At 37.5% G+C, this 27440-nt stretch overlaps 1 protein-coding gene across 1 annotated transcript; it reads left to right on the top strand.

Annotated features, from left to right (window-relative positions):
- Window positions 1–1761: 1761 nt before the first annotated feature.
- Window positions 1762–27408, top strand: mdfi (MyoD family inhibitor). Its single transcript, XM_055027604.1, has 5 exons — window positions 1762–2220; window positions 4081–4238; window positions 17578–17697; window positions 25177–25548; window positions 26234–27408. Exons 2-5 carry the CDS (start codon window positions 4094–4096, stop codon window positions 26485–26487), a joined length of 891 nt encoding a protein of 296 aa, XP_054883579.1. The 5' UTR covers window positions 1762–2220; window positions 4081–4093; the 3' UTR covers window positions 26488–27408.
- The last annotated feature ends 32 nt before the right edge of the window (window positions 27409–27440 follow it).

Below are 27440 nucleotides of genomic sequence, written 5' to 3'. Positions count from 1 at the left end.
CAGCGGGGCCCAGCCGCCGAACAAAAGCATCTTTGTGAATGATTGGAACCACATTTTACCCTCAAGTCTCTCTGCACATGCTCTTTCTCATGCTCGTTTCCTCACCACCAAATCTTGTACTTCTTAAAAGCACAGACAAACTGAATTGTTAAATAGACTTTGTAGAGGCTCGAGGATGCATGTCAAGTTTTGCTTTACACTTTTACTCACATTGAAATATCTTCTTGTGTCCGCCTCACTTTCTCTGTGCTGACCGTCAGTGTTGACATTTCCAGCATCTTTCCTGTCTGAGCACGAGTTTTCATGTGGTCCGGTCAAAAGACCTTTTGGAAGGAGAGCAGGACTCAGTTCAGCCGTCTAGCATAAAGCTGTTTCTCAGTCGAATCTTCCGTGAATCCCCCCCTAGAAGAAGTGGAGGATTGAGAAACAGAAAGGACATTTATTATTGAATAATTTTCTCTCTGCTTGGCTTAAAATGTCCGGGTATTTCTTATTGCTGGTGATGCCATGCACTTTTTGCTCTTCACTACCTCTGGCTGTGAAGAGAGTGCAATAGGTGAGTTTGTCTTTTGTTTCATCTCAAACCCTTGTTTGGTCTGTCTGCTAGACAGACTACGATTAGTCTAATCTGAATAAAGCACATTATGCATCATGCTGAGACACATCATAAAATCTCAGTAGAATTAAGCAGACTTGACCATGTCTATGTTGCTGATGATAGAACAACAGCAAAAGAAATGAGACGGCACTTGTGCATAAAAGTGAGCTAGCATCTAATGATTTCCTATGGAGACTGGAAAGATGTCTCTCTTCGCTGCAGGACTTCCCCTTGTAGCAATATGAATGCTCCAGTTTTGAGGCCAGTGGCCAAAAGAAACGATGATTTTATGTCAAGTATGTAGGAAGGAAACTGAAAGTGATAGATCACCATATAAAAGTTCCAATAAACTGATTTGCTTACAACAGTGAAGTGCATAAAAATATAAAATCTTTGATTAGATGCATTTTAAAGGGGTATCAATATTTTTGAACATGGTGTTCCCCCCTCCTATTTAATAAGTATCAAAGCAGGATGCATTTTTTGACATTTCTCAGGAATGGATTATGCTGGTGCAATCAGCATAATCCATTTTAAGTCTTTACTTGGAGTGTCAACAGGTTTGTGATAACTGTTTTTTTTTTTTTTGTTTGTTTTTTGTTTTTTTTCATTGTTATTATTTCTAAGAAGTTTTGACTTTATCTGTTGATGGATTCCTGCTCCAACATGTTTTGGCTGTTCTTTTAAAGAAAACGGTTACCTACTGTTTGCTTTTAAAGTGAAACTATTTTCTCGGAACATAAGGGCATGGAAAACAAAAACAGCAACATTGCCATAATACACATTTAAATTACAGCAGAAAACATTTTATCTCAGACAAAAAAAGGAGATTGTGATAATTTTTCTTGTATGTGTGTTATATAACATGTTATATGGCGTAAGAATGTAAGAATGTTTACACTGTTGATGATAAACGCTTATACATTGTTGACAGCATTACTACTCCTGGAGACTAAACTGTTCATTATTAATGACAAAACATTGGCTTCTGGACTTCAAATTTGTAATGAAAGCTTGTCTGTGTTAGTGCTCTGTCTGGTTCGGGTTAAAGGGGTAATTATATGACAGTACAGTTCAGCCCAACTACTTTATTGCCTGGAGGAAGCACAATCACTGCTGACTGTAGTTTCCTGTCCAAAAAGCAGGAGCAGCAACAGCAGCAGGCAGCAGCACAAGTCAAAGGCTGACACAGTGGATGTGAGAGGGGGCGAAATAACAGAAAAAGGAGGCACACACCTCAGCTTGAGCTTATAATTAGCTTAGCTGAATTCTCCAGGAGGAACTGGACTTTCTCAGCAGTGGTCGAGCAAACCTGAAAAACAAAGGTTTCTGCGGAGTCAAAACTTTCGCCACATCTGGTTTTGCTGGAGGACGGGGCGAGCCGAAGCCAGGCACTTTGGAGGCGGAGAGAAGATTGTCTGTGCTGAAGAAAATGCTCTGTATTTTGGAGCTTATATCACCTGTATGAACCGAGGAGAGTTTCTTTTTTTGACGCCGCGAAGAGACCAGAGTTTGGAAAGAAAGAGGACTCCAGCGGAGCTCGAGGTCCTGCGAGGGAGATGAGATGAATTAGACCAATAAATAAACATTTTGGTTGCTTTAGTGTCGCAGACAGTGAGAAGGTAAGGTTGTGTTATTTTTTGTTTTGTTTTGTTTATTTGGGTCCTCCCCCCCGTGATATTGTGAAGACAAAAGTAAGAAAAACGACTTACTTTTTCGGCCTCGGCATGCAGACACTCGCTTTTAATCAGAGCACAGTCATGCAATCAAGGTAAACAAAATATCTGCCACATTTTGCGACTCCAGGCCCTGGAGGCTACATTTTCCCGAATATAATAGTTTAATGCGTTTGCAGCTTCTCACGGAACGTGTTTAAATTTGGCACGTCGTTCTTTTTCCCCCTCGAAACCTTTACAAACTTTTCGCTATTTCAGAAGTTTATGTCGCGGGATTTTTTTTTTATTTTATTTATTTATTTTTTGTGACCGTAAAATGAACGTCTTCTGTTTGAGCCTTTGTTTCCCCGAACTTCGCTGTGTATTGTCAAAACTTTTCCTTGGACAGTGAGTGCAGCCCTGTTGCCACGGGAGCGCGCAAACACAGCTGCCCAGCTGAGCTGGTTTGACTGGTGGGGCGCGCGCCCGCCGTTCTTTGGCTGCACGTGAGGCAGAGAAAGAGAGAGAGAGCTGCTGTCTCATATTTTGGAGCGGATGCCCGAGGCCTTCAAAAACTGGCGAGCACAACACATTTACGAGGAGCGAGGCAAAATTTATCTGAGACGGAACACGGAAAGTTCTCTTGTTTTAATCTATCCGCAAGGTAAATTGATAGGGCACTTATGTGTTTTGCTAATTTACTCATTTGCGTGGCCGGTTAATTGCAGTGGTTGCACCTCACAGTTGTTAACTGCTAGCAAATTGCTATTTGATTATCTTCCACCTATTGGACTCGAAAGTGAAAGGTTTATTATTTAATTTAATCTTATCCTTTTATAGAGTCTAAACTAGATGTCATCATCCAGTTCAAAATCCCCAAATCTTAGATTTAGACCTCATTCGGACTATTGTGAACAAAACACATTAATTAAAGTTAATGTGAAAGTTAATGAGTTCAATGTGAAGCTGTGATATATTTTTATTATCATATTTTATTCAGCCTAACAGGAGGGAAACATATGATATCATTATTTTACTTACAAAATTTAGTATATATAATAACACTTTATAGCAGAAATTGAAGTATTTTTTTCTGTTTTCAAAAATATGTATTTTTATGAGGAAATATAGAAACAATTTTGTGTTATACTGAAAAATGTATTTTAAGCACTACACTCTAATATTCACTGAAAACCTACTTGGGTCTTGTAGAATAAGTTCTGCAGTTACTTCAAACCATACTTGCTTTGAAATGTATGAATCTGTCTCAGTGTTCAGTAGTTTTACTACACTAGATTTACTTTTCAATAGTTGCAGACTATTTTTAAATATCTATAGAATTCCTTTCATTTGCAGCCAAAAACTATTTACTGTCAGAACAAGTAGTGTCATGGTGTTTCCTTATGCCTTCAAGGGTTTCAGAGTTATTTTTGGGCAAGTGGTTGTGCCATCTTCCAGTTAATGTTTATTCGATAGATTAGGTACAATGTGATTATCATGACTAAAAATGTGTTTAGTTTAGCTGAAATAAGTTATGAAAACATTAAATTTGAGGAAATTACCTGGCACAAAAACATGCCCAGTGAGAGTTTGCAGCAGACATCAAACTATCTGCCTTAAGATGAATGGTAGAGATGGTGAGTCTGCCTGAAATGGTGGAAGATGAAAACATTACAGCTGGTTACTTATTTCTAAAGCGCTTATTGCATATTCATCTTAGTGGCCACTACTCATACTGACATGTTTAGATGTTACATTTTTTATTCAAAGAGGTCAACCCATTTATTCATACGGTCTTGTTGCTTCATTCACCTCCTCCATGAACAGCAGGCCCACGCCCATGGATGAGGAGAGGAGTGCCACTACCATCTCCGCAGAGCAACCTGATAATGAAAACCCTGACCCTCCAGCTCCAAGTTCACGCACAGACTGGAACACAGAGAGTGAGAACAGCTCTACAAGTCCACCGCCACTTCCTGGTGATGGTAAGAGATAAAACATCCCAGAGAAATTCGACAATTAAAGTTGCATGTCCATTAATTTGGATATCATGAACCTATTTTAGTAACTATAAAATGAAACTGATTCATTTCATACAGAGTGATATATTTCAGAAATGTATTTCTATTAATTTATCACAACGCATTTAATGAGAATCAGAATTCACTATTTCAGAAAATGTGAATACTGCACAAGACCAATAAATAACTGATCTGCAACAAAGCAATGTTTGCCTACTGCAAAGTATGCCCCTTCACTGTACAATATTGGCACTCAAGCTTTGGTCAAGGTTTATTTTGCTTACATTTCTGCATCAATGCAGCGTCGCATGGAGGTTATACCCTGTGGCTCTGTTGATGGGTTAAGGAACCCCATGTTGTTTTTATTGTGGCCTCCAGTTTGCATTGTTGGCTCTGGTGTCTCATTTTTCTACTAATTTGTTCAGCAAACTTGTTCAGGTGAGTTTGCTGACCTGTTACTCTGTGATACCACTGAATTTAGCATCTCTGTGAAACGTGACAGAAAAGTGAAGCGTTAGTTACCCTAACAGTGTTTGGTTGACATGCTGGTGATTTTTGATTTAAGAAAACAAACTGGACACCAGCAGGCACCCTGCCTGAAATGCAAACTAGACTTTCATCTCAAAAACAACATTTTGGCCCAACAGTCCAGGCAAGCCAGACAAGACACTTCTGATGTGTCGTATGAGTTGTTGCCCATGTCCTGGAAACATCCTCTCATTCCTCGGTTATTCCTATTTCTTGTGCAACTTTTTTCTACTCTACTTTTCTTTGTGGGCAGGAAGCATCTAGACCTTTTGTGTTTTGCAATCCTCCCCATGATTTTATGCCATACAATTGTCATATTATGTTATTTCTGTCTTAAAAATAATTTTTTTACTGGTCACATGTAATATCCTATATTTCCAAAGATTAATTTTATTAGCTCTGAGCCATAATATCGAAGATTAACTGACATAACTACTTGAAATATTGCACTCTGTATCAAAGGAATCTATTTATGATATAAGTTACATTTTTTATGGGAATTTGAATGATAATTTTCTTGTCAATCTGCACTGAGCTGGGCTTGCATGTTTGATCAAGCCTTCATAAGCATTCATTCATTAATATGAATGCTTAAAAAGGAACAGAAAGCAAAGACTAGGTGTTTTTGAAAAAAAGAGAGAACAGAAAGCAGAAAAAACATTTAAAAAAAAAAACTTCTCTAATTTGTTTTTGTGTCAGCAACTTAATAGAATGCAAAATAAATGAAAACAAAATTATGTTTATTTCCAGGATAAAAATAATCACATAACTTTTTGTACGCAGACACAGCTCATGCCTCTTATTGCTCTGAAGATAATAGACCTGATGCGTACATACTTAGCAAAATCTTTGGGAAAAAAACAACAACACCAAGAGGTGAAACGTGAGGCTTTATTGGGCAGGTCCTTCTTTAGTCATCTTGTATTTGGGTGTGTGACTCATAATGACGCTGCTGCCTGTGGAGGATATTATGGTAAGAAGTTTATCTCCTTCGTGTAGTTGGATACATGAAGCAGCTGTATGCTTTGTATAATGCTTTATTTACAAGCCAGCCACATAATTTAGAGTTAATCTTTTCATCCACCTCTATGAAAGGGTATACAGGTAGAAGTTTGTCTTCTTCTGTATGTAAAGAAGCCCCCCAAAGCCTACACTTTTGTAGTTTCTCTGACAAGAAAACCCCCAAAAAAACAATTCAGTATTTTTCCTGGAAATAATGGTGATTCATTAGTTCCAAGGCACTATCACTGACAGGCACAACAGTTGTGTATTCAGGTGACGTACCGCCTTGGATGATCTGTGGGGTCAGGACCAATTCAGCCCAGTGGAACACTGAAATGCCACAATGGGGCTCATGGGAGTTAGGGAATGAACCCGTGACCCTTCCCTTTGTGTGTTTTGTCATGCTAACCGATGACTGACATGGCGGGGTGGGAACAGGACGATGTGGACTCAGCTCAGGGCTGTTATGTGTCTGAATGACTCAACCAGGATTGGCCAATTATGGTTCAAGTTCAATCAAGTTTTGCAGTGAAAACAACTGCACTAAGTGTATATCTGGGTGCAGATATATGAGGTAATTAGTATAGGTGTGGTTTACAGACAGGGTAGTGTGCAGAGATTTAAGTGGTTTGTTGTCACGGGAACCTGCCACAAAAATATTTCATAGCTGCTGCATATATTTTATAGCGTTTTATATTTGTTTTTGCTTGTTTTCAAAGGAATCTTACGACTCAGCTGGCCAGGAATAGGGTAGAGAATATTTTCTTATCACACTGACATCTCTGTTTCATAGCACTGTGGTTAACCGCTATGAGTATAAGTATAGTTAATGATGATTCCTCAGGACCTTTATAATAATTAAACATGTGGATTGTGCCCAAACATGCTGTCTTTTCTGTGCTATTTTCACCTGTGGGTGCTCCTCAGGGAGCAAAGACAGTGTTAAGTGTAGATTATTTTACCTCCACAGTGTGTGTGGATCACAGTTAGTAGGTGAATCAAGGTGAACGAAAGATTGGTGAAGCTGCTGCTGAAGGCAACAAGGTGCTGCTTTCAACTCTGCTTCAATCCACGTCCACATCCAACCCAAACCAAACTGTGAGCAAGGAAACAAACCTGTATCAATCTGACATTTCAAGCAATCCTTCTTACAACATAAAAAAGGATGTAAAAATGGTGTGTATGTTAGGCGACAAGCAATAGCAGTTTCAAAGGAACAACATATATTTAGGAATTTTTTGAGAAAACTAAAAATCCTGTTTTTTTCACAAATATATTAACGTTTTGTATATTCCAATCCAAACTAGATTAACTAGATTTGACTTGGTAATTATGTTATGGTTTTTATGCATGTCTCAATATAATATTGAGACATCAGTGGAGAGTTATTCACTTTATGTTTTATTAGTACTAAAAGTCTTTGATTAGTCATTCTATTTTGATAGTTGATATTTTTGATATTCTCTTCCAGAAATCCATAATTCATTTCACGGCTTCATATTTAGGTTTGACATATTGTTAGTCCAACAAATAGACAAGTTAAATAGCAGATGCTTTTGCTGCAATAAACTGATGCTGTTCTGACACACAGGGTTGGGGATATTGCTTCACAAATATTTGTTTCGCCTTTATTTAAAATTTTACAGTCTTTGCAGATGATCTGTCTGTGAATGTTTATGTTCACACTCATTGTTAATTTGTATCTCCTATGAGTTTGAGTTATGACACAGAGTTAGTAGCATTAGCATAAAGCAGACTTATAAAATACTGTGCAAGTTGCATTCCTGTTGGTTCCCACATAGGAGTATTTTCCTAACAGAAGAAATTGCTACTTCATTATTACAAGACCAACATTTTGTTGTGTGTATGCTTCTCTTGCTTGTTGAGAGAGTTGCTGTCACTTAAGCAGGAAGATACAATGAGGCAGTATGTGTATTTAACAGGAGCCTTTCACCACATGCTAAGCTCCTCTGGTCACTTTTACGAACAATAATTATCCCACCATTCTCTCTTTATTTCCCTTTCTGTCTCAATCTTTCTTTCTAAATGGCTTCTTTTAATGTCTGCTTTACTCATCAAACAATGTCATTTATATAAAAATGACAATTTTAATGAATACAGCTTTGAGCTCCCAGTATAAGAGTTATGACTTAATTAAGGTCATTATCACGGATTGAAGACGTCGGAGGTCAAACAAAGAAATGAAACCCCTTCGGATCAGTATTTTGATACTCTTTAAAACCACTGTAACAAAGTTGGCACTGGATCAACGATAAGATATTTGTATTGTTGTCAGAAGGTTAGGAGTTTGGACTTCCACGAGGTGACAGGCGTGTTGTGAATCAGCTGCACTTCATCTTTTATCATGACATACTCTGAAACAACCAATTACTCATAACTTTTGGACATAGCAATCAAAGTATGATCAACTCTCCACTCATTCAACAACAAAGACAACCTTCACCAGAAATAGGTGGGGTTGTGAATACCTATTGTGAAGGACTAGCTACAGCTTAGCTCTAATTGGAAAACTAGAGCCATTGTTCTGGCTGATTCCACCAAAAGTGATATGCAATTGTACGGTTCGCTGTTTTTTTAATTTTTTCATCCGATTTTATTTAATTGTGAGTAGGAATGCACAATATATTGGCATTAACATTGATATTGATTGACATTACTCTTTTTTTAATATGTCAGTAGCCTTGTGGTATTTATTTGGGCAGTGATAATGATATAGCCCACCAAGGATTGTGGGATGTTTAACTGAAGCAAAGCAATGTGTCAGTGGCATGTGGTTGATTTTCCATGGTGTTTCTTGCATCTGTGGGAGGGATTTAATGTTATGGGTTTTTTGTGAAACCCTTTTTAGGTTAATATGCATATTATAGATTATTGGAAAGCTAAGATTTTTGAGATCATATATATATATATATATATATATATATATATATATATATATATATATATATATATATATATATATATATATATATATATATATATATATATATATATATATAAAATCATAAATGTGGACAAAAGTAAACACTTTTGTCAAACCACTCGGAAACACAAAATAATGTCCAACTTACCTTTTAAAAGTCTCATATCACTAAGTAAACAGCACCGCATTTAAAATAAAACTGTCTTTTTACATCCACAAGGATCCAAGTTATATGTACGCCAATAAAATACTTCTTCCACAAAACGTCTTACATGCACAAGCTTATATAGTCTGCCACTGACAACTTCCAAAATTTCCTTCAGATGTGCCGATTTATCACACAGTTTTCATTGTAATTTCCATTAGCGTGCATTTAAAAAAATGTTTAAAGTGTTTTTGGGGAGAAAAAAAATGAGGGCTGGGAGTATTATTGACTGTTTTGAGCTTTTATTCTCTAAAATTGAAATTATTAGAATGCCTGACAGACTAAAATGTAAAATTGTTCTTATGCAACCAAGATGTTGTTTTTTTTCTGATTTGAAATGAGATAGATTTCTCTCAAACACAGTAATAAAACAATGTAAAAAAAAAGCGTTTTAATTTACATTTGATTAAAAACAGCATGTCATGTGTAAATGTGGACAAAAGGCCATCCATGGTTGTTCAAACAAGAACAAAAATCACCACCACTAAAATCTTTATGTTTATGCATATAACACTTAAATGTTATTGTGACATGCTTCAGAGTTTCTCCTGCAATACATACCATGAGCAATTTAAAGGGGGTTTTGTATATTTATATGAAGTAAGAGTATGACTACATGTAGTGTATGTTCAAATAACACAGCTGCATTGTGGGTGGTTTGGAGCAGCCTTTCTCCACCCTTGTAATTTATCCAGCCACTGATGTTACCAATATGCCTATGAAGAGAAGGTATTTATTTAAGTGTTTCTATTATAGTTACATTGTAATGTAAGCATAAAAAGTAGTTTAGTTTCAATAAACTCTCTTTAGTGCAAAGGGCAAATTGACAACCATGCTAAAATTATTATTTTATTTTGTCCTCTTTATTCTTAACATAACTGAACCATTTATGAATATATTTGCAGCATCTTGTATGTTTCTGCTCTTTGCTTCAGTGTGTGCATATGGCTGTTTCCACTCATCCCTTTTTGGTGCCTGAGGTTTGTTGAGCCTCGTGTCTAATTTGGTTTCCTGCAGAGATCAAAATAAACCAGGAAGAGTTTGAAGAAATTTTACTGCATATTTGAACAACAAAAATGAGCATACTATATTTTCCTCTCCCACCTTGCAACCTTGCTTTGGTGGCCTTTCTAGTCTCGTTTTCTTGTGAGTGTGTCTCTATGAACTGACAGAAAAATCTCTGTTTCTCACTTTCAAACTTTTAATCCAACACCTTTGGTATGAAATACAATAAAGAAATAATAGTTGTAGTCAGCATCCCTCTGCATGTGCTTTTCAGGCTTGTCAGCACACTTTCGTAGCGTAGACTTGGGTGACTGAAACGATAAGTAAAGTCAAAACTGTTTGTGCTCTCAGCAAAAAGTCAAATATGTTTTTCACAGATCTGGAGGTCTGGGATGGTTATCCTTTGTGTTTGGCACAGATAACATCTTCAGACATAAGATAAATATTTTATCTTGAAACATCAGATTTCATGTCTATGCCTGTTGTAGATCTCCTGGCTGGTATTTTTCAGTTACGCTAACATGTTAAAAAAGAGTTTAAAAATGTAGAGTATATATTTTTTTATTTCTCACTTCCATTTACATCTGCCAAGTGGTGCAGCCAAGAATGAACTCTACATCTTCTTGATTAAATTGGCTGCCCCTAAGTTAGAAGCATGATCAAATTATTTTACATTAAAGCTATGCATCTATGTCCGGCCCACCATATATTTTCAAGCTTTCAAGCTGATTTCAGCTTTTATCTTTTAGTAGTGTTTGAAGTAGTAATAATAAATATTATTTTAAATTATATAAATCTCAACAATATTACATTGTCTGCAGCAGTGGTAAGAATATTCCTCTTGCATATGGTTAAAATTTAATTCTGCATTTGGAAAACTGGATATGTAAACCTCGTTTTTGAAAGATTGAACTTAAGAGTGTCACACAAATCTAAAGTAAAGAAAAAAACTATATTCACTTTAAGTTACACAACTTAGGTGATGACCAAAAATATGAGTATAGGAGGATCCCAAAAAGCAGTTTTGTTTGAATAGGGCAGCTTGGCTGCGAAGTAGGAACTGAAGGAGAGCTCAGCATTAGGCTGCTTCTTCACATGAAGCCACAAGATTAGGTATCTCATTGAGATGCCTGAGGTTCAACGTCCTTTTGAGTTGTTGACGGTGTATCTAGCATGTATAGGACCAGAGGTAGATTGAGGCATTACTTCAAGAATTACAAATCTCACCAGGAAATTAGAAGTTTTAGGATCACTGAAGGGGACTAGGCACACACAGCAGGAAAGAGGAGGAATCTGCAAGCAACCCTGTTTAACCTTTCACAAGCTGAATTCACGAAACATAAAATCTGCCTGATCAGGGTAAGAAAATAAAGCACAAACTACTCAGACTGTAAGGCTCCATTCACACTAATTAAGAGTGTTCTATTGTTTTCAGACGTTCCAAGAACAATCCAACTTTACAGCCATTTTGGAGACCTGTTTTTAGAGTGAAAAGAACCAAAAGTCTTTTCACTCTTTTAGTTGTGCTTTTTTCTGGATATTCTACATTGCTGTTATTACAGATATCATGACTGTATTTATGATCATGATAAAGGTTTCCACACAGTCTGCAGAATTTTCCTCAAGGTATTTTCAATATTTTATAATTTTCTGTCCTTCAACCACCTGTTTAAGCTTTGTGGCAGAGAAGGAAGAATAATCAGTATTTTCATAATTTCATCCAACACAGTAATTTTAAGCTTACGCAGGTGTCTGTGGGTGTCTGTAACCGAAAGCAGTCAGACAAAATCATACACCAAAAAATGCTTTTTCTGATCATTGTGAGCCCATTGAACAGAGGCTCTGGACCCTGAAGCTGTGTGTGGATATGAGTTGTGTGTTGTAAAACCTGTGAGTCTGCTCCATTTTTTCTTATTCTCACCATGCTTTTTGCAAATATGCTTCACATATTTGCAAAGCAAATATGAGTTTTTGTTGCAGCAAGAGCAGCACTAGGATGTCAGGAATTGCAGTCACAGTGCCAGAGGCCTCACAATGACTTACTTGATGTGCTGCCAGTCTAGTGTGGTTGTGGCTAGATTGGCATGAGACCAGTCCTCCTTCAAATCCTCTGATGAGCAAAGTCCACCAATGCATGCAATGCCTGCATGCTGTTGGATGTGCCTCCCCTGTTGCTACCAGGTTCCTCCTTCAAACGTACAGCCACCATGATGTTAGCACAGAGATTCGGGATATTCTGAGTCTCTCCTGCATAACGACAAGTGCGCAGCTTCTCTAATCTGGAGTGCGCTTGGGATCTCTTTGCACTACTCATTTTGAGGGTGATAGACCTCTCAGAGACCCTGCAGAGACCATCCAGGTTCTTTGTGAGAGTAAGCTCTGGTACAGAATTTAACATGAAGAAAATTATTACAAGTGCAAACCATTTTGAAGTTAAAGCTATTGATTCATTCTGGTTCATTCTGAATTATTTAATTGTATTTATTTATTTTGACTGCTAATGTCTTTGCCAACACTTTATTATGATACTGCATTAATATTGCACCTTAAAATTGCTCCTTAATTTTTACTGTGCTTGTGTGGTGTATAGTTGTCATGTAAGTGGCTGTGTTTTTTCATGGCCCAGAGGAGACAAAGACACACAGTAAAATTACCCAAAAGCCTGTTCATCCGCAGACAGTTTTTTGTCTTTAATGAGTTTACAAGTCTTCTTTCTCTCACTGTAATCTATGATTCTGGACATATTCCAATGCAGCGCTCAGTGTGTGTGTATGTGTGTGCATGCTTCTGTTTGCTCTTGGCAGCCTCAGAATTGCACCCTTTTTTCTTTTCATTTCTTTATCGATGTTTGCATGATTATTTGCTGACGGGTAGTAAAAGAACCCAAACCACTTTTCTCGTTGGGTGTTCCTTTAGTTTTGTCATTTTCTTCTTTATAAAGAACTTAGTAGTTGCACATAGTTTGACTTGGTTCCAGTATTTACTGCCGGTCACAAAGTTAGTTTGGCATCTCATCTCATAATTTGTGTTGTGGCTAAACCTTCAATTCATATAAACTATTCCAATACTTAAAATATCTAAATTAGAATCCTAATTAGCAGCAGTGGATGTGGATATATTCAGATTTTTTTTTCTTTTTAATGAGTTAGCTTGTGCGTAAAAAATACAATAAAGTGCAACTTGGCCCAAATAAAATCCAGAGGCACCCTTTTGATACAGGCAATTTAAGATTTTGTGATTAGGTCTAAAGTGGTTAAGCAAATCCAGCTGAAAAGTCCCACACCACAAAATAATTTTTTTACTTAATTACCACCTGTGGTGTATTTGTGTATGCCTAATTCCTTCTTTATAGGTGTTAAGAAAGTCCATATATGGTTCCTGTTGACACCTCTCTCTATCTGCACTCCAGGATTATTCAAGCGTTGTGAATATTTGCACTTTTTGTGACATTAGAACACCAAATTTCAATGTATTTTGTTGCGATTTTACATGACAGACCATCACAAAGCAGTGATGTGTTATAAGGGATACAATTTTGGTTTTTAAATGCTTTTTAGAAATACAAGTGAAAAAATTTACAATTCATTCAGCTTCAGCTCTTTTAACTACCATTTAATCAGTAAATAGGACCTAATTTAAGTTAAGTTTCACTGCGGCTGGTCTATGATAGTCTCAGAAGTTTGTCAGAGAACATTAGTGAGCAGGGAAGATTGAATCAGTTAATTTATTTAACAATGTATGAGGCTTTGAACATTTTATGAACCATTGTTAATTCGGCTCTTTAAAAATGGAAAGAGCATGGTACAACTGCAACCTGCAGATTCAGAATAAATTGAATGTAAGTCAGTAGTGGTTAGACTAAAATTGAACTTTTGGCCTTAGTGAAAAGCATTAAATGATTTGGGAGAAATTTACCTTCCAACAGGAAAGCAACTCTAAAACAAGAATCGCAACGGCATGGCTTCAAAGTTTATCCATGTGTTAGAAGGACCAAGTAAAAGTCCAGACCTAAATCCAAATTAGTTCTCAGTCTAATATGTGGCAAAACTTAAAAATGTATGTTAACCGATTCTTAAACTATTAAAGAAAGATGAATGGGCAGAAATTTCAGTCTGTACATCAGTGCAGAAATACCACAAACATTTGGGGTTATAAATGCAGATGGTTCTAAAACTATTTATTTAGAGGTGATTAAATACAGATTTATGTCTCACTTATAACATTTTTACTTATGGAGAGATTTAAAAATGCAAGATTTTCTTTTCGGTATTAGCCTTCAAGATATGATTTTGCACTTTCCACTTACATTCAAAATGCTATGAAAAAGATTTTGTGAAGAACTGGCAAAACTGTTTTAGACTTTATTTAAAAGTTTCTCTAAAATGTTTGTAGATGTATTCACAGCCAAAGGTGGTTCTACTGAGCTATGACATTAAACCCCTATAAAACACATTGACGTTTGTGGGCGTTACAAAACAACATGTGGGGATAAAAAATGCTTTGTAAGGTCATTTTGAAAGCTGTAGAAAAAGTTTTCAGGGGGTTGGGAAAAGAAGCAAACATAAAAACTTCTGAATGGTTTTCTGGAAAAACAAGTTCATTTTATCTGAGAAGCAGGAGGATTTTCTCCCCTGCAGTTGTTACGGGATATGTCAAACCGTTTGCCTTCTCATCTAAATAATGTCAGTGTGTATGCTGTGTGTTTGAACTAATCATTGCCCTGTGGGAGACATATGCCTTTGTTTTAATGGTTAATTGTTTACTTGGAGGATTGCAGTACCTTTGAGTCACCCTTTTAAGGCTCCTGACACGTGTACATACACCGTACTGCAGAAACACATCAAAGAGACATCGGTGCACAGTCACAAACAAGCACACATGTTCATCCTAAAACATAAACAGACAACCCATTCTCTGTTGCTGCCGTCTGAGTTTGATTTGTCTCATCATTTTCAGATCTCAGAAACGGCCCAGAGGTTGAGTGGGTTGGTGGTTTGTTGTTGGTGCCAGCACGCAGCTGGTTGAAGGGGAAGTTGAATGGCACCACAGCTTTGGTGGTAAAGTGCTTAGGCTCAACAATTGTGGTTCAAATGTTTTCCAAAAAAAAGGCTAGTTAAGTCAGAAGCAATACACTTTTAGATCATACCACCCTGCAGGCAGCTGAAATCTCATCTGGTAAAATAAAGGGCAGTTCTGAATAATCGAGGACAATAAAGATTTAAAAAGTTGTGCAAATAAATCCCTGGCATAGAAATAAATTGCACAATTCTTTCATGATCGTATTTGAACATGTTTATGTTTATTTGTTCTTTGCTATAAAGACTTCAGGGATTTTGTTTGTCATTCTCCTCTTAGTATTAAAGTCGATACTGAGTCAACACTCATTGAAAAAATCACATCTGTTGCACTGAAAAGAAAATCTACTAACAAGCACTTGTATATTTTTCTTTTCAAATCTAGATAAAAAGGTTTTAATAGCTCAGAAATCAGAAATATTCTTTTGCATCCAAAAGTTATCACAAAACACTGTCCACGTGTCAGAGACAAGATCTGCAACATAATGACAAAATGTTTGTTTGAAATTAAATTACATCAGATTTATATAGCACTTTTCAATCCTCGAAGGATTCGTAAAGATGCTTTACAATGAAATCAGTCATTTCAACTGGATTGTAGCCACAGCAAATACATCAAGTTGATATATATTAGAAAAATTAAACAACTCTTAGCATTCTCTTTAAAGACTAATAAAAGATTACTAAATAAGTAATATTTGCTCATAATTTTGTTAAATGTCTCAGACAAAAGCACTGTACTCACTACATTATTGTTTCTGCTGAATTTGTGGGAAAAATTACATTACAGTGCTAAGAACAAACTAAGTTGTTGTCATTGTTTATAAAACAAACTTATTGTAAAATAAATTCTGACACAATAAATAAAACCACATTTGAATTAAAAACAAAATGTGGTAGTATTTTTTTTTATTTTTAATCCGGCATTTTGTTTTGTATACTACGTGCAGCATTGAACATATTCATTATAGCCAAAGCTTTTAAATTTTTTGTTTGAATTTTTCTTTACCAAAATCTAGCTATGCATTCTATAACCTTCTATAGCTTTTGGTCTCATCTTTTTCAAATTTAAAAAAAAAAGAAACTTCCTTCAGCTAAATTTCATGGATTCCAGCACAGCTGTCTTGTATGTGTAAATAAGAAGAATTGACATTCAAGTAATCTCACCTTTGCTCCATGTCATGTTTGCACAAGACCCTGACAATAGACTCAGGTCTGTTTCACAACACAGTCTGTGTGACATGAACCTCAGATTATGTTGCAACACTGGTAATCTCTGGTGTAATTAATATTTAGTTTCAACAGTGATACTGGGCAAAATGCACAATGTAGAAATTTACTTCAGGTTTTGTAACATTTTTATGTGCTGGGCTGTTTTAAATGCATGAAAGTCAACATTACTTTACTATTTTAAGTTGTTAGTATGGTTGCCTTGCAACAATAAAATTCTCTGTTTGAATCTTAGTCAGGGGCCTTGACTCGTTAGTTTGCATGTTCTCCTTCAGCATATGCTTTTCTTTCCTTACAGCCTAAAAACATGCATGATAATTTATTGATTCTCACTACATTACCCTTAAGTCCACCCGGGTGTGGATGTTCACTTCTGTGATGGACTTGCAGTCTTTCTATGGTGCCTATAGACATGGGCAACAGCCAGAATATAAATGACTGTGGGCTAAAAGTGAAATAGTGACAACTAATAGGCTCTTCACACGGCCTCTTGAAAATGTCTACATCTCAGCCTCTTCAGAGATGATGTGCTCTGCCAAAATAGTGGCTATCAGTCTGTTGAATTAATTCAAATGTGCAGAGGAATGTGAAATTGAGAGTATATGGAAAAGCCAGGGGACATGCAGGAGAGGACAGATAGAGAAGTGAGAGCGCGGATAGAGTAAATAAACATAGCCGGGAAGTGTTGAGTCCACGCACAGGACGTGGCTCGGTTTGTGTGTATTTATCAAGCCCAGCTGGCTCCCATTTACCCAGGAATGAGTCTGCACCTCTCAGAGGCCTGCGCCTGCCTCACTTTGAAGGTCCCTGTGTTGTCTCTGTGTTTGAAAAAATCAGCTTCATTAGTGGACTGTATGGTGTCTCTGAACACATACAACCTGTAATATTTACTGCATGTGTATCACATGGATGTCCTCTTATGTGTACATTTTGAACATATATTTACTCCCCAACTCAGACACACACACACACACATGGATCAACACAGATTTCACAAGCTTTCACATAGACCCCTAAACAGCCACGAGGGGTTGGATTTAACTGCTTCCAGATGGAGGTTTAGGACAGAGCACTCACCAACACACAGACAAAATCTGGCTTTGTTGAAGTCAGCAAAACTACTCTCTTCTAATTAATTAAGTGCTGGTAGATGGGAAATGATGGAAATACCTTCCCTGTGGATGTTTAATACAAAATAAAATTTGGAATCTAAAAAGGGATGCAAATCCACTCTATTTAAAATAGATATTTTGTACATTGCCCTCTTTTTTAATGCTTAACCATATGTACCTGTTTGTGTGTTTGTTTTTGCAGATGAAGCCTACACCTACACTGAGCCCCTCATATTAAGGGTGAATGGCACCCCTGAAAGGTTATTAGATGGCGATGGTGATGGAGAAAGTTGCAACACAACGCCCAACGACAGCATTACATGTGAGTGACTGAGCAACTTCTTCAGCACAAACACACATTCCCTCATTGAGACACAGTCAGAGAGAGAGACGGATCTCTCTCTGATCGGTTTCCATTACTGATGGCTCTTCAGATGAGTCATGTCCTACTGATCTTTAACTGATACAGTCACACACCCCAAAGAAATAGGTCAGGTATTCACAAACACACAGTTAATGTTTGTACATGACCAAATCTCCACCCAAGTCTGAACTTAGAGGTTTATGTGCAGAACTCTTGACTTTTCCACTTTTCCCAATATTTTGAATGATGTTTCTTCCTGCCTTTTCCTCTTTTGGAAATTGATAGTTAGAGTGTCAGCATTTCTCAGACTTTACTAATCACTTAGGATTCACTGGACGTATTGGTCAGTCAGATTATAGATAACAAAATAAGGGGAAAAAAGCAAAGTCCTGATGACTTATTAAGTGAGCATATTTCCCCAGCTTCTGCCTCCCATTTATCCGTCTTTATTCACACAGAGGCCTTTTCAGGATTCATTTATAAGGAAACTAGATTACAGGCCACTGAAAAATTCCTGCCTCAGGATATTTAGCAACTATTTGCAGCTATGGTGTGTGTGCAGGAAGATGGAGGCTCTTTTAAAAACAATAGCAGACTCATTCACTTATTCATTAAGCAACCAACACCCTGCTTCCTGTTTATTTTGTTTCATACTTCTTTTGACTACAGGCATATACAGCTGATATTATAGTGTCTTGAAAAGTATCCTCGCCTCCCATAATTGCTTTCAGAAGTGTTAAATATAGTCCACATATAAAATGCTGTTGTTTCGTGATGGTCACAAATCTGTCCTTTATGGAAGAGTGACAAGAAGAAAACCATACGTAAGAAAGTGATAAGAAACCCTATTTTGAATTTTTTCACAAACAATGTAGAAAACAAAGCAAACATTTAAAAGAAGGTGCACAGATGAGACAGAAATCAAAGTTATTGGCCTTCATGCAAAACAGTATGTGTGGCACAGAACTGACACTCCTCACATAAACACATCATGTGTCACAAGTGAAGATGGTGGTGGCAGTATCATGCTGTGGGGATGTTTTTCTTGATCAGTTACGGTCAAAGTGGCCAGAGTTGGTGGGAAGATGGATGGAGCTAAATGTAGGGCAATCCTGGAAGAAAACCTATTAAACCAGGGTTGGAGGTTTCGACTCTATCAGAATAACAACAGTCGGCGCAGCAATGAAATGGTTTATTGTCCATCCAGTGGTTTGCAACATCAGAAAAAGTTGAAAAGTTTAAGGTTAATATTTTTTAAGGGTGGGGTTGTTTGCTCAGAAAGTTTGATTCAAGGCAAATTGACTTTGGGAACATTCTTGCTGTCTGGCCATTGTTTGATCTAAAAGAAGAAAAAAAGTATTTGGCCATTTTTCTCTTTGTCCCAGAGGGGAGTCTTACTTTGCTCTAAATGTCAGCAAGCTCTGGAATAACTTCTTAATTGCATTTGTTAAAGAATCCAAGGTTTTCTTTCTCCTTTTCTATTCATGTGTAAAGCAGTTTTTGTCTATCCTGGCCAAACCAAATGTTCCACTTTTAATCCATTTAATGAGAAATACTAATTTTGTGTCATTTTTTACTTATTTATTTACATACGTTCAATATTCTTCATGAGATCTCTGAAAAGCTGCATCTTTCTTTCAACCTTCACCAACAAAAGGCATCAAAAATCCAAGCTTTCTTTAAACGCTTTATATCATCAACCAGCGTCTCTGGCTTTTCTTTCTCAAGTTTCAAGTCTTGTGGTTTTGTCTCGGTCGTAGAGAGACAGACACTGTCTTCTTCGCCTTGATGTGCAGTCACAGTCAAATTTCTGAACCAGAGCCAAAGGCTACGCACGTCATGCTGTGCCATTACTCCACCGCATTTATTTTTTGTGCCTTCATTTTCAAATAAAACTTCTCAACCTTACTCCTAACCTGGTTCTGTTACGTCATTTATTCCTTCAGAAGACAAGACTGCACAACAATAACACCCTCAAAAATGTAACAAAGTTGTTCTCATGCTTAGCCGCTAATCCTACAGCATGGTGAAATAATCTAAATCCTCCTTCGTGGCCTGAATTCATCCTCCCTTCTTTGCACGGAGAAGAAGAGAGATGATTTAAGTGAGTGAGTGGTGATTGAAAGGAGAAATTTAGGGGCGAGGAAGGGGTTATATAAGCTGTCATCTGAGTATGTGTTAGAGAGCTGGAGCCCGAGATCTTTTCTTTGAATCCAAGGCCAACTATAGGTGACATCATAATAGCTGGTTTGTGCTAACTGAATAACCAGCATTTCAAACAGGAAGTGGATAAATGGATAAGTAGGTGAACACAGCGTTCTATGAATAAAGTGGATGAGTGAATGTCTACTCTGATTCTCCTGCCTCTACCTGTCCCGTCTGAGCTTTGTCTCCACTTCACATTCTTGTCTAAACATTTTGAAGCCATTTTTTTTCTTTTTCAGGCTTTTTCTCTGCGTCATTTTGTTTCCCAATGTGAAATAAGTGAAATTCGCCCGCTCCATATGTTCTTCTGGAAAGGTTATCAAACTATCATATTTGCACATCATCAAAGAATTCACCCCTGTGTTGCACAGCTTTTTGCAGCCCTTAAACTTTTTCAAATGTTTTCATTTTACAGCCAGACATTTTGACAATTTTGTTTTCATTTTGGAAGAAATTTGATAACTTTGAAGTGGAAGATAAGTTATGCAAGTGTGACGCGTATGTACCCCAGCTCCATGTCTTTACAGCAATTCCACATTCACGTTTTGTCTCCACCAGCTCTGCACTTCAGCAGACAGCAAAAGTGCACATCTGTTCCTGTTATTTTTGCTTTGTTTTGTCTGTGTACTGTGACTCGTGTGTTCTGTGAGAGCACATTAAATGTGGACTGTGTCATTTTCAAGCAATAACTCAATAATGTTTGTACAATATTTTGGCTTTGCAATGAGTGTGTAGATCTTATAAAAAAATAAAAATAAAAAACCTGTGACTCAGGCTTGCTGTGAGATCACGGCCTGCTGACATTTGCAAAAGCCCGTGTGTGGGTCGGTGCACAGAACTAGCGATGATGGCGTGTGTCTGGCTCCAAGTGCGTGGCAAGCTGTCTGAGAACAATGTGCAGAGAGGTTTACTAACATATGGGGCTGGCTTAAACACACAGTAAAACTTTTTGGCCAGGTGATGTCATGAGCACGGTGTTGTCTTTTACGTCACTGACGCAGCAGGAAACTCATGTTCACAGATGTTTTACTACTCACAACCGTGACTGGAAACAGTGAGACACATGTAATTAATTACTGACAGGATCACAGTAGCATTTATGGCGTAATATTTTTAGTTTGAGGTTTTTTTGTTTTGTTTTGTTTTGTTTTTTACAGCATATTTTCAGAGCGTGAGAACTTAAATTATGGTATTTTGATTCCTCAGGAAGTCAGGGCACACACTGAGAGGAGCTGTTTGCTATTATCTTAATCATCAAAGCAGAGCACTCTGGTAGCTGTTGTTTTGAGGATGGACTCAAAACACAGATGGACTGTGACGTTGCTTTTGATTATAATCAAACACAGAGACTTTTTGTCCACTGTTTTCCGTTTCTGTAAAACTGACTAATTCACCTCCTTTTCCTCTGGCTTTCTTCTTCTGAATTTGCCATCTGTCATGTTTAAACTCCTTTCACGTTGTCTGCCAAGCAACAAGACACAGACTCATGTTGGAAAGTCTACCTTTTTAGGGAGTAATGTCTTCAGGACCCTGTTTGGAAGAAGTGGTTTGTTGATTAGTCATTAGAGCTCCTGGGCATTAAGTTGCACCCTCATATGTTTTCATTCAAATTTAAGGCCTTTTCTTTCAGGATTTACACAGCGTTTTTCTTTATTTGTCAAGCACAAACAAATAAGCCAAATAAAACAAAAAGTGAATGAAGCCGCCTATTTATTCTCTGACTAATTTTGATGTTTTTTTTTCCCCAAGTGAAAACCACAAGTGAAAACCACAAAAGAAAAAAACTGATTGTTTCAAGCACAAAAATGTTGAACATTTCTGTCAGATGATGAACCGAGACAGATGTTCAGCTGTATTTTACCAGACATATCAACAGTAGAAAAGATGGCTGCCATTTTTTTGTGGAGGAGCATACCTAAATACGTTTTATATATTATTATTTCTATTATATTTAAATTTTTTAGTACGACTTAGTTGCTAAAATGACAAAAGTGAATATGTTGTCAGTAGAGTTAAATTACATTTATTAAAAACAGAATGACTAAAATATAATTGTCTGCATCAAGCATGTCGATGTTAGTGCTTCATATGGTGCATTCACTGATTGAAAAAAGATAGGATTTTTGAGTTTCCAACTAACCAATTATCAATCAAGGCTGACCAACCTGCAAATCCTTTGCTGTTGTCACCAGACAAGTTAATGTTGCATCTCTACAGTTTATGTCTTTTCATAATATTCTGATTAATCAAGAATTGGACTAATCCTATACAGTTTTACATACTGAAAATATTATCGATGGCAAACCATTTCTTGCTAGCTAACAGATTGCTAAGAGAGTATAAGAATGTTGTTCACTCTTCACTAGGCCTGTCATGATAACTAATATTGCTGGACGATAAATTGTTTGAGAAGTTATTGCGATAATCGATAATATTGTTGTTTTGAGACCATTTTTAAGTGATATAATGGTAATGACAAAATAAAATTGAAAGATCACATTGTAAAAGATCAGTAAACTTTACATTTTAATGAACATTTAACATTGGAACTGGAAGACATTTCAAATATCCAAAATAAATAAACAAAACAACAAATAAAATGAATTTTGAAGTCTTAGTACACAAATCTGTCCTTCGACAAATGGCTGGTTGAGACCAAAGCACCAAACTGAAGACTTTTATGTTCCAGGATTTGGTAGAAAGAGAAAAAAAAAGAGATAAATAATAAATTATGCCAATGGAAATAGTTGAGTTTGTTTTAATTTATCATGTGATTAATTGATTTATTGATTATTATGACGGGCCTACTCTTCACCTGTCAGAGATTTACAATCTGTCCCATTTCTAAAAAGGTTTTGACACAAATATTAATGGCAAAGTTGTTATGTGTTCTCATATTTCTTGGACTGAAAAGTTCCTGCAGATCTGCCACTTGCAGTTGTATCATCCTCTGGATTTTGACTTATGGTGCCTCTAACTGAATACTGTTTTTATTAGTAAGGGAAAACAAAATAAGTCTAATGTACACTGTGAGTTCTTAAGTCACTGAATAACAGCCAGTGGTGTCAGAAATTGTTTTTTCAAAGCAATACTGAATTAAAGCTCAGCCCTATTCATCAGTACTGGGTGAAACAGTTAAACTCTGTAACTCTGTAAGAAGCCCAGTAAAATCCAGTAGTACGGAATCTGGGACAAAATACAGGCACTTTAGAAACATTTGAAATTGTTTTTAATGTTGCATAAATGTTGGGAAACATTTTTCTGTGAGCCAAACTCTGTCTAAATCTACATATTTTTCCGTATTAAGAAACAATTGTGAGAAAACAACACGGTATTATAGTTGGCATTCAAAATCCATTCAGAATTGATAGCTGGCAGAAGACACTTATTTTTTTGGTCTAATTGTCATGGTTTAGAGCCCATGTCTGTAGCTAGGCTCTCCTGCCAACGCAGAGAAACTGTGGAAGAGACAATTAGATAAAGACAGACAGAGACAGTCATGACTCATTTCGGCTCAGGAGAGAAACAGCAATTCTCTGATCCGGGGAGGGAAGTGTGTAAGTACAGGGTACCGGAGAAGCAGGAAAAGCAGTTGGAGATGGAGGGTGTGAAGATGGCAGAGTGGCCTTTAAAACATTGTGACTCACTTGCTTCTTAGCTCAAAATATCTGCCAATATGTACATAAAGCTGTTGTCCGGAAGGTTGCAAGACCCTCTTTGAGTCTTATCACCACGTTCATGGCAAACACTCAGCTATCAGAAACACATTGTGGTTGCTCCACCTCATCATGTTAATGCCACACTCACTTGGCTTTGAATTTGCTGTTATTTTTAACCAGCCTGCATTGCTGAATCATCGTGTTTATGAGTCACACCCATAAATCATCCTGATCCCAAAAATGCACAAGAAGTAACAGCCTTCAAGTTTTTCTCCCTTTTTCTCGAGCCGTCTTTCTTCTTCATTTTCTCTCTTGCAAACAAAGGGACCTTGTGTATTTTTTCCCCTCCCTTCCTTTCAGTGTGTGCATGTGCAGTGTGTGTTCACACGTGTTCTTGCATGCATATATTGTATGTGAGTGGGTTTAACCTCAATCTCTGTTTGGAGACAATCCGGACTCGGCGTCTCTCTCTCTCTTTCATTCTTTCTCTCTCACTTTCTGTCTGCCTGCCTGCCTGCCTCATACTCCACTTGCATACAGATACCATTTCAAACATCACAAGCTCAGAAACATGAAATATGAGTTTCTCAACAGCTCAAAATTCCACTGGAAATACTTCACAACAAAGAACACAATAAAATGCTCACAGCAACTTTCATTGTTTCGCAATTTGTGTGTTGGCGAGCTGGGAATGCTGGACAACTATGCGAAAGACTAAGGATAAAAATAAAAGGTTGGAAGATGAACACACATAAGAGGAAGAATATATAACTGAGAAGAAAAGAGCAAAAACAAACATAACATTAGACAGCACCAGGTATTAACTTTTGACACACTTTGGAGAGAGAAGAATGGCTGCTTCTTCTAGCTTTCCAACTGCACACACACACACACACACACACACACACACACACACACACACACACACTGGCCCTACAGCGTGCCAGACATCTGGAGCAAAGTTAGAAAACGCTGAATGAAAGAATCTTAAATAACACTAGATTGTTGTATGACCACAACCAGCAGCCAATCAAAGCATGCCTGCGTGAGTTAACTGTCTCCAAGTGATTATCAAATGTTCTTTATTTTCTCTCTTTTCTGCCTGGCTTCTTTAAAAAGCAGCACTCTGTGGCACAGGGAGGTAGAATGAACAGGGCATTGAGTAAAGATTGACATGTTTACATTTATATGAAGTACTTTTTTGTTGATATATTGGTAATTATACACAATATACTGAGATTGGTATCTGCCGGTTTTAGCCATTTTTTTGGCTATGCAAAAGACATGGCCAAAATGTCTTTTGGCTGTATATATAGACACATATAGGTATCAGTTCCATGAGCATAGTTGATTCAGTTTTTGCTCAGAGATGTTTGCTAAATTAATCTGAGATTCTAAAGTTGTCCCTACATTGCAGAAAGCTGCAAAATTGCACAGTGTGGGGATTTTTTTTCACATATGTTTATACTTATAGAATTTTGAGTAAATAAAGATTTAAGATTACACTGCTAATACAAACTAATGTTTAATTATCTTTCTTGGTCTAAGTGTTTGTATTTTTGTTGTTTCACAGCTCAACCAGCAGCAAGATCCACGCCCATCCATCACACCCAACCTTGTCGGTCGCAGCCCGGCAGCCTGCTACGCAATGGAGTCAAGAGCCATGAACACACGCACCCCACTCAGACGCACTGTCCACATCACATGCACACAGCACACCTGCCCGGCCTTCAGTCCAACCCCGTCAGGAATGGCGGCTCTCACAGACATCCCAAGCTGGGCTCTCTGCCGAGAGGAGGCTCCTCCACCTCATCGTCATCTTCTGCAGGACCCAAACACACCAAGAAACTGCGCTCAAACCCCTCCATCACATCCCAGGGCAGTAAGAGGAGCAAGAGCAGTTCAAAGAGTAACAGCTCCCAGATTCCCACAGATGCACAGGATGGTGAGAAACAGATGAAGATGTAGAGTACTGCTAATGAGAGTTTGAGGACAGTGAGAAGAGACTTCAGGCAGCAAAATCAAACATTAGAGCTAATTTTAGAAGTACTGAGATCTCATGCTACATTAATTCAATTTATTTCAGTCCTTCTCTCCTTTGTAGTAACATCCACAGTACTAAACTTTGGTGAATTTGACCATTCTCATATCTAAGCATTGCTGTAAACTTCTAGGAATTAAAATGCCCTCATGGGACTGTTTGGCCCATGAGGTCTGTTTGGCCAAATTAGCCTGTATATTTGAAAACAATTTTTGGAAAGTAATATATAAATTCTGGGAAAATACTTGCTAAGTTTGGGAAGGCAACAAGTATCTTTTGTTTTGCAAGGAAAATGAAAGTATCTCTAAAAAGTACATGGACAATTTGGGAAAGTAACATCTAACTTTGGGAAAGTAATCTGTTTTTTCTGTAGATTCTGCAGAACAACATGCAACATTATGGGAAGCCATTAATGAAACCAGACCCTAAGGAAGGATTAAAATATATATAATGTATTTAGGTTAGAGATTTGTTTTAATTTTAATTATGTTAGCAGAATTTTTTCAAATAGGCCTAAAACATGAAATGATTTCTAATGTAAGACATAGAAAGACCAATAAAGGCATTCATCTTGTCCCTTTCCATGCAGACTGCTGTGTTCACTGTATCCTGGCCTGCCTCTTCTGTGAGTTCCTGACCCTCTGCAACATTGTGCTGGACTGTGCCACCTGTGGCTCCTGCGCAGGTGATGACTCGTGTTTCTGCTGCTGCTGCGCATCGGAGGAGTGCGGTGACTGTGACCTGCCCTGTGACATGGACTGTGGCATCATTGACGCCTGTTGTGAGTCTGCAGACTGTTTAGAGATCTGTATGGAATGCTGCAGTCTTTGCTTCTCGTCCTGAGGCATCCAGCCTCTGCCGGACCGGGAAAACTTGACGTCTGCTATGCAAGACATAGCCAGGCCCAGGAGCAACTAAGATGAGAAGCAGCACTACACTCGCTCGGTGTTCCCTGAGCATCGGGATTGAAAATCTATCAGTGGATGTAACTAGCTCTGTCCTACTCATTCTACAGGGTTTATAAAGCAAAAATATGTGACCTAATTATTTTCTTTATTGATCACACAGGCTCCTTGCTTTGTCTGCGCTATTGATTCATTCTCACTCAGTTGGCTGTGCAGGGCAGAGACAATTTCAGCACTGATCTGTGAGTGCAGACCAAGCCTCTGTAGCTTTTCTGAACCAGCTATTATTACAATGAAACCCCCAGCGCCGTTTGAATTACTGGAGTTCTTCAAGCATGAAAAGTGACCTCTAAAGGCAAATGAGGAAATGGCTCCATTTAACCGGATTTTAGTGTTTCTGCAGATAAGAGCAATGGAATAATGGGGAACTGGGCTCAGATCTCAGTAGAAACATAGCTGGTCCTCCTGTCCTTGGCAAGGGTAAAGTCTTGATTGGTTGCTGTGGCCTTTCTGGAAAACCTGTTAAAAGAGAAATGTCACATCCTCTGGTGTTTTTTGTTCTTGTTTAACAGAACGTTGAAATCTTGACTTGTTGCAATATGACACACAAATCTCTGATGGTAATGTGCTGCTTTCCTTACCTGGCTTAATTACAGGGGAAGCATCCTATATCAAGCTAAACATTTTAACTTTATGAGAATCTTCATAAATGGACATCAATGAAAACAAATGATCAGCAATGAACATGTTTGTCCATTGTTTTGTGAATGGAGAGCATTCTTATGCAAAGATCTCTCCCAACTTAACATTTCAAACTTTGTTTACTTTTGCATTTCTTATCGAAGGACTTTTTTTTTTTTTTTTTCAATGGATGAGAGCTCATCTGCTTTC

The sequence above is a fragment of the Poeciliopsis prolifica genome, unplaced genomic scaffold (genome assembly GCF_027474105.1).
Source record: "Poeciliopsis prolifica strain line A6 unplaced genomic scaffold, Auburn_PproV2 SCAFFOLD003, whole genome shotgun sequence".
Taxonomy (NCBI): domain Eukaryota; kingdom Metazoa; phylum Chordata; class Actinopteri; order Cyprinodontiformes; family Poeciliidae; genus Poeciliopsis; species Poeciliopsis prolifica.
The sequence above is the reverse complement of the archived record's forward strand: the minus strand, read 5'-3'. Positions and strand labels throughout refer to the sequence as shown.

Coding starts and splice junctions, on each gene's coding strand:
- mdfi (XM_055027604.1), top strand. CDS start 4,094: ATGGATGAGGAGAGGAGTGCCACTACCATCTCCGCAGAGCAACCTGAT. Junction 17,698..25,176: donor GCCCAACGACAGCATTACAT/GTGAGTGACTGA, acceptor GTTGTTTCACAG/CTCAACCAGCAGCAAGATCC. Junction 25,549..26,233: donor TCCCACAGATGCACAGGATG/GTGAGAAACAGA, acceptor CTTTCCATGCAG/ACTGCTGTGTTCACTGTATC.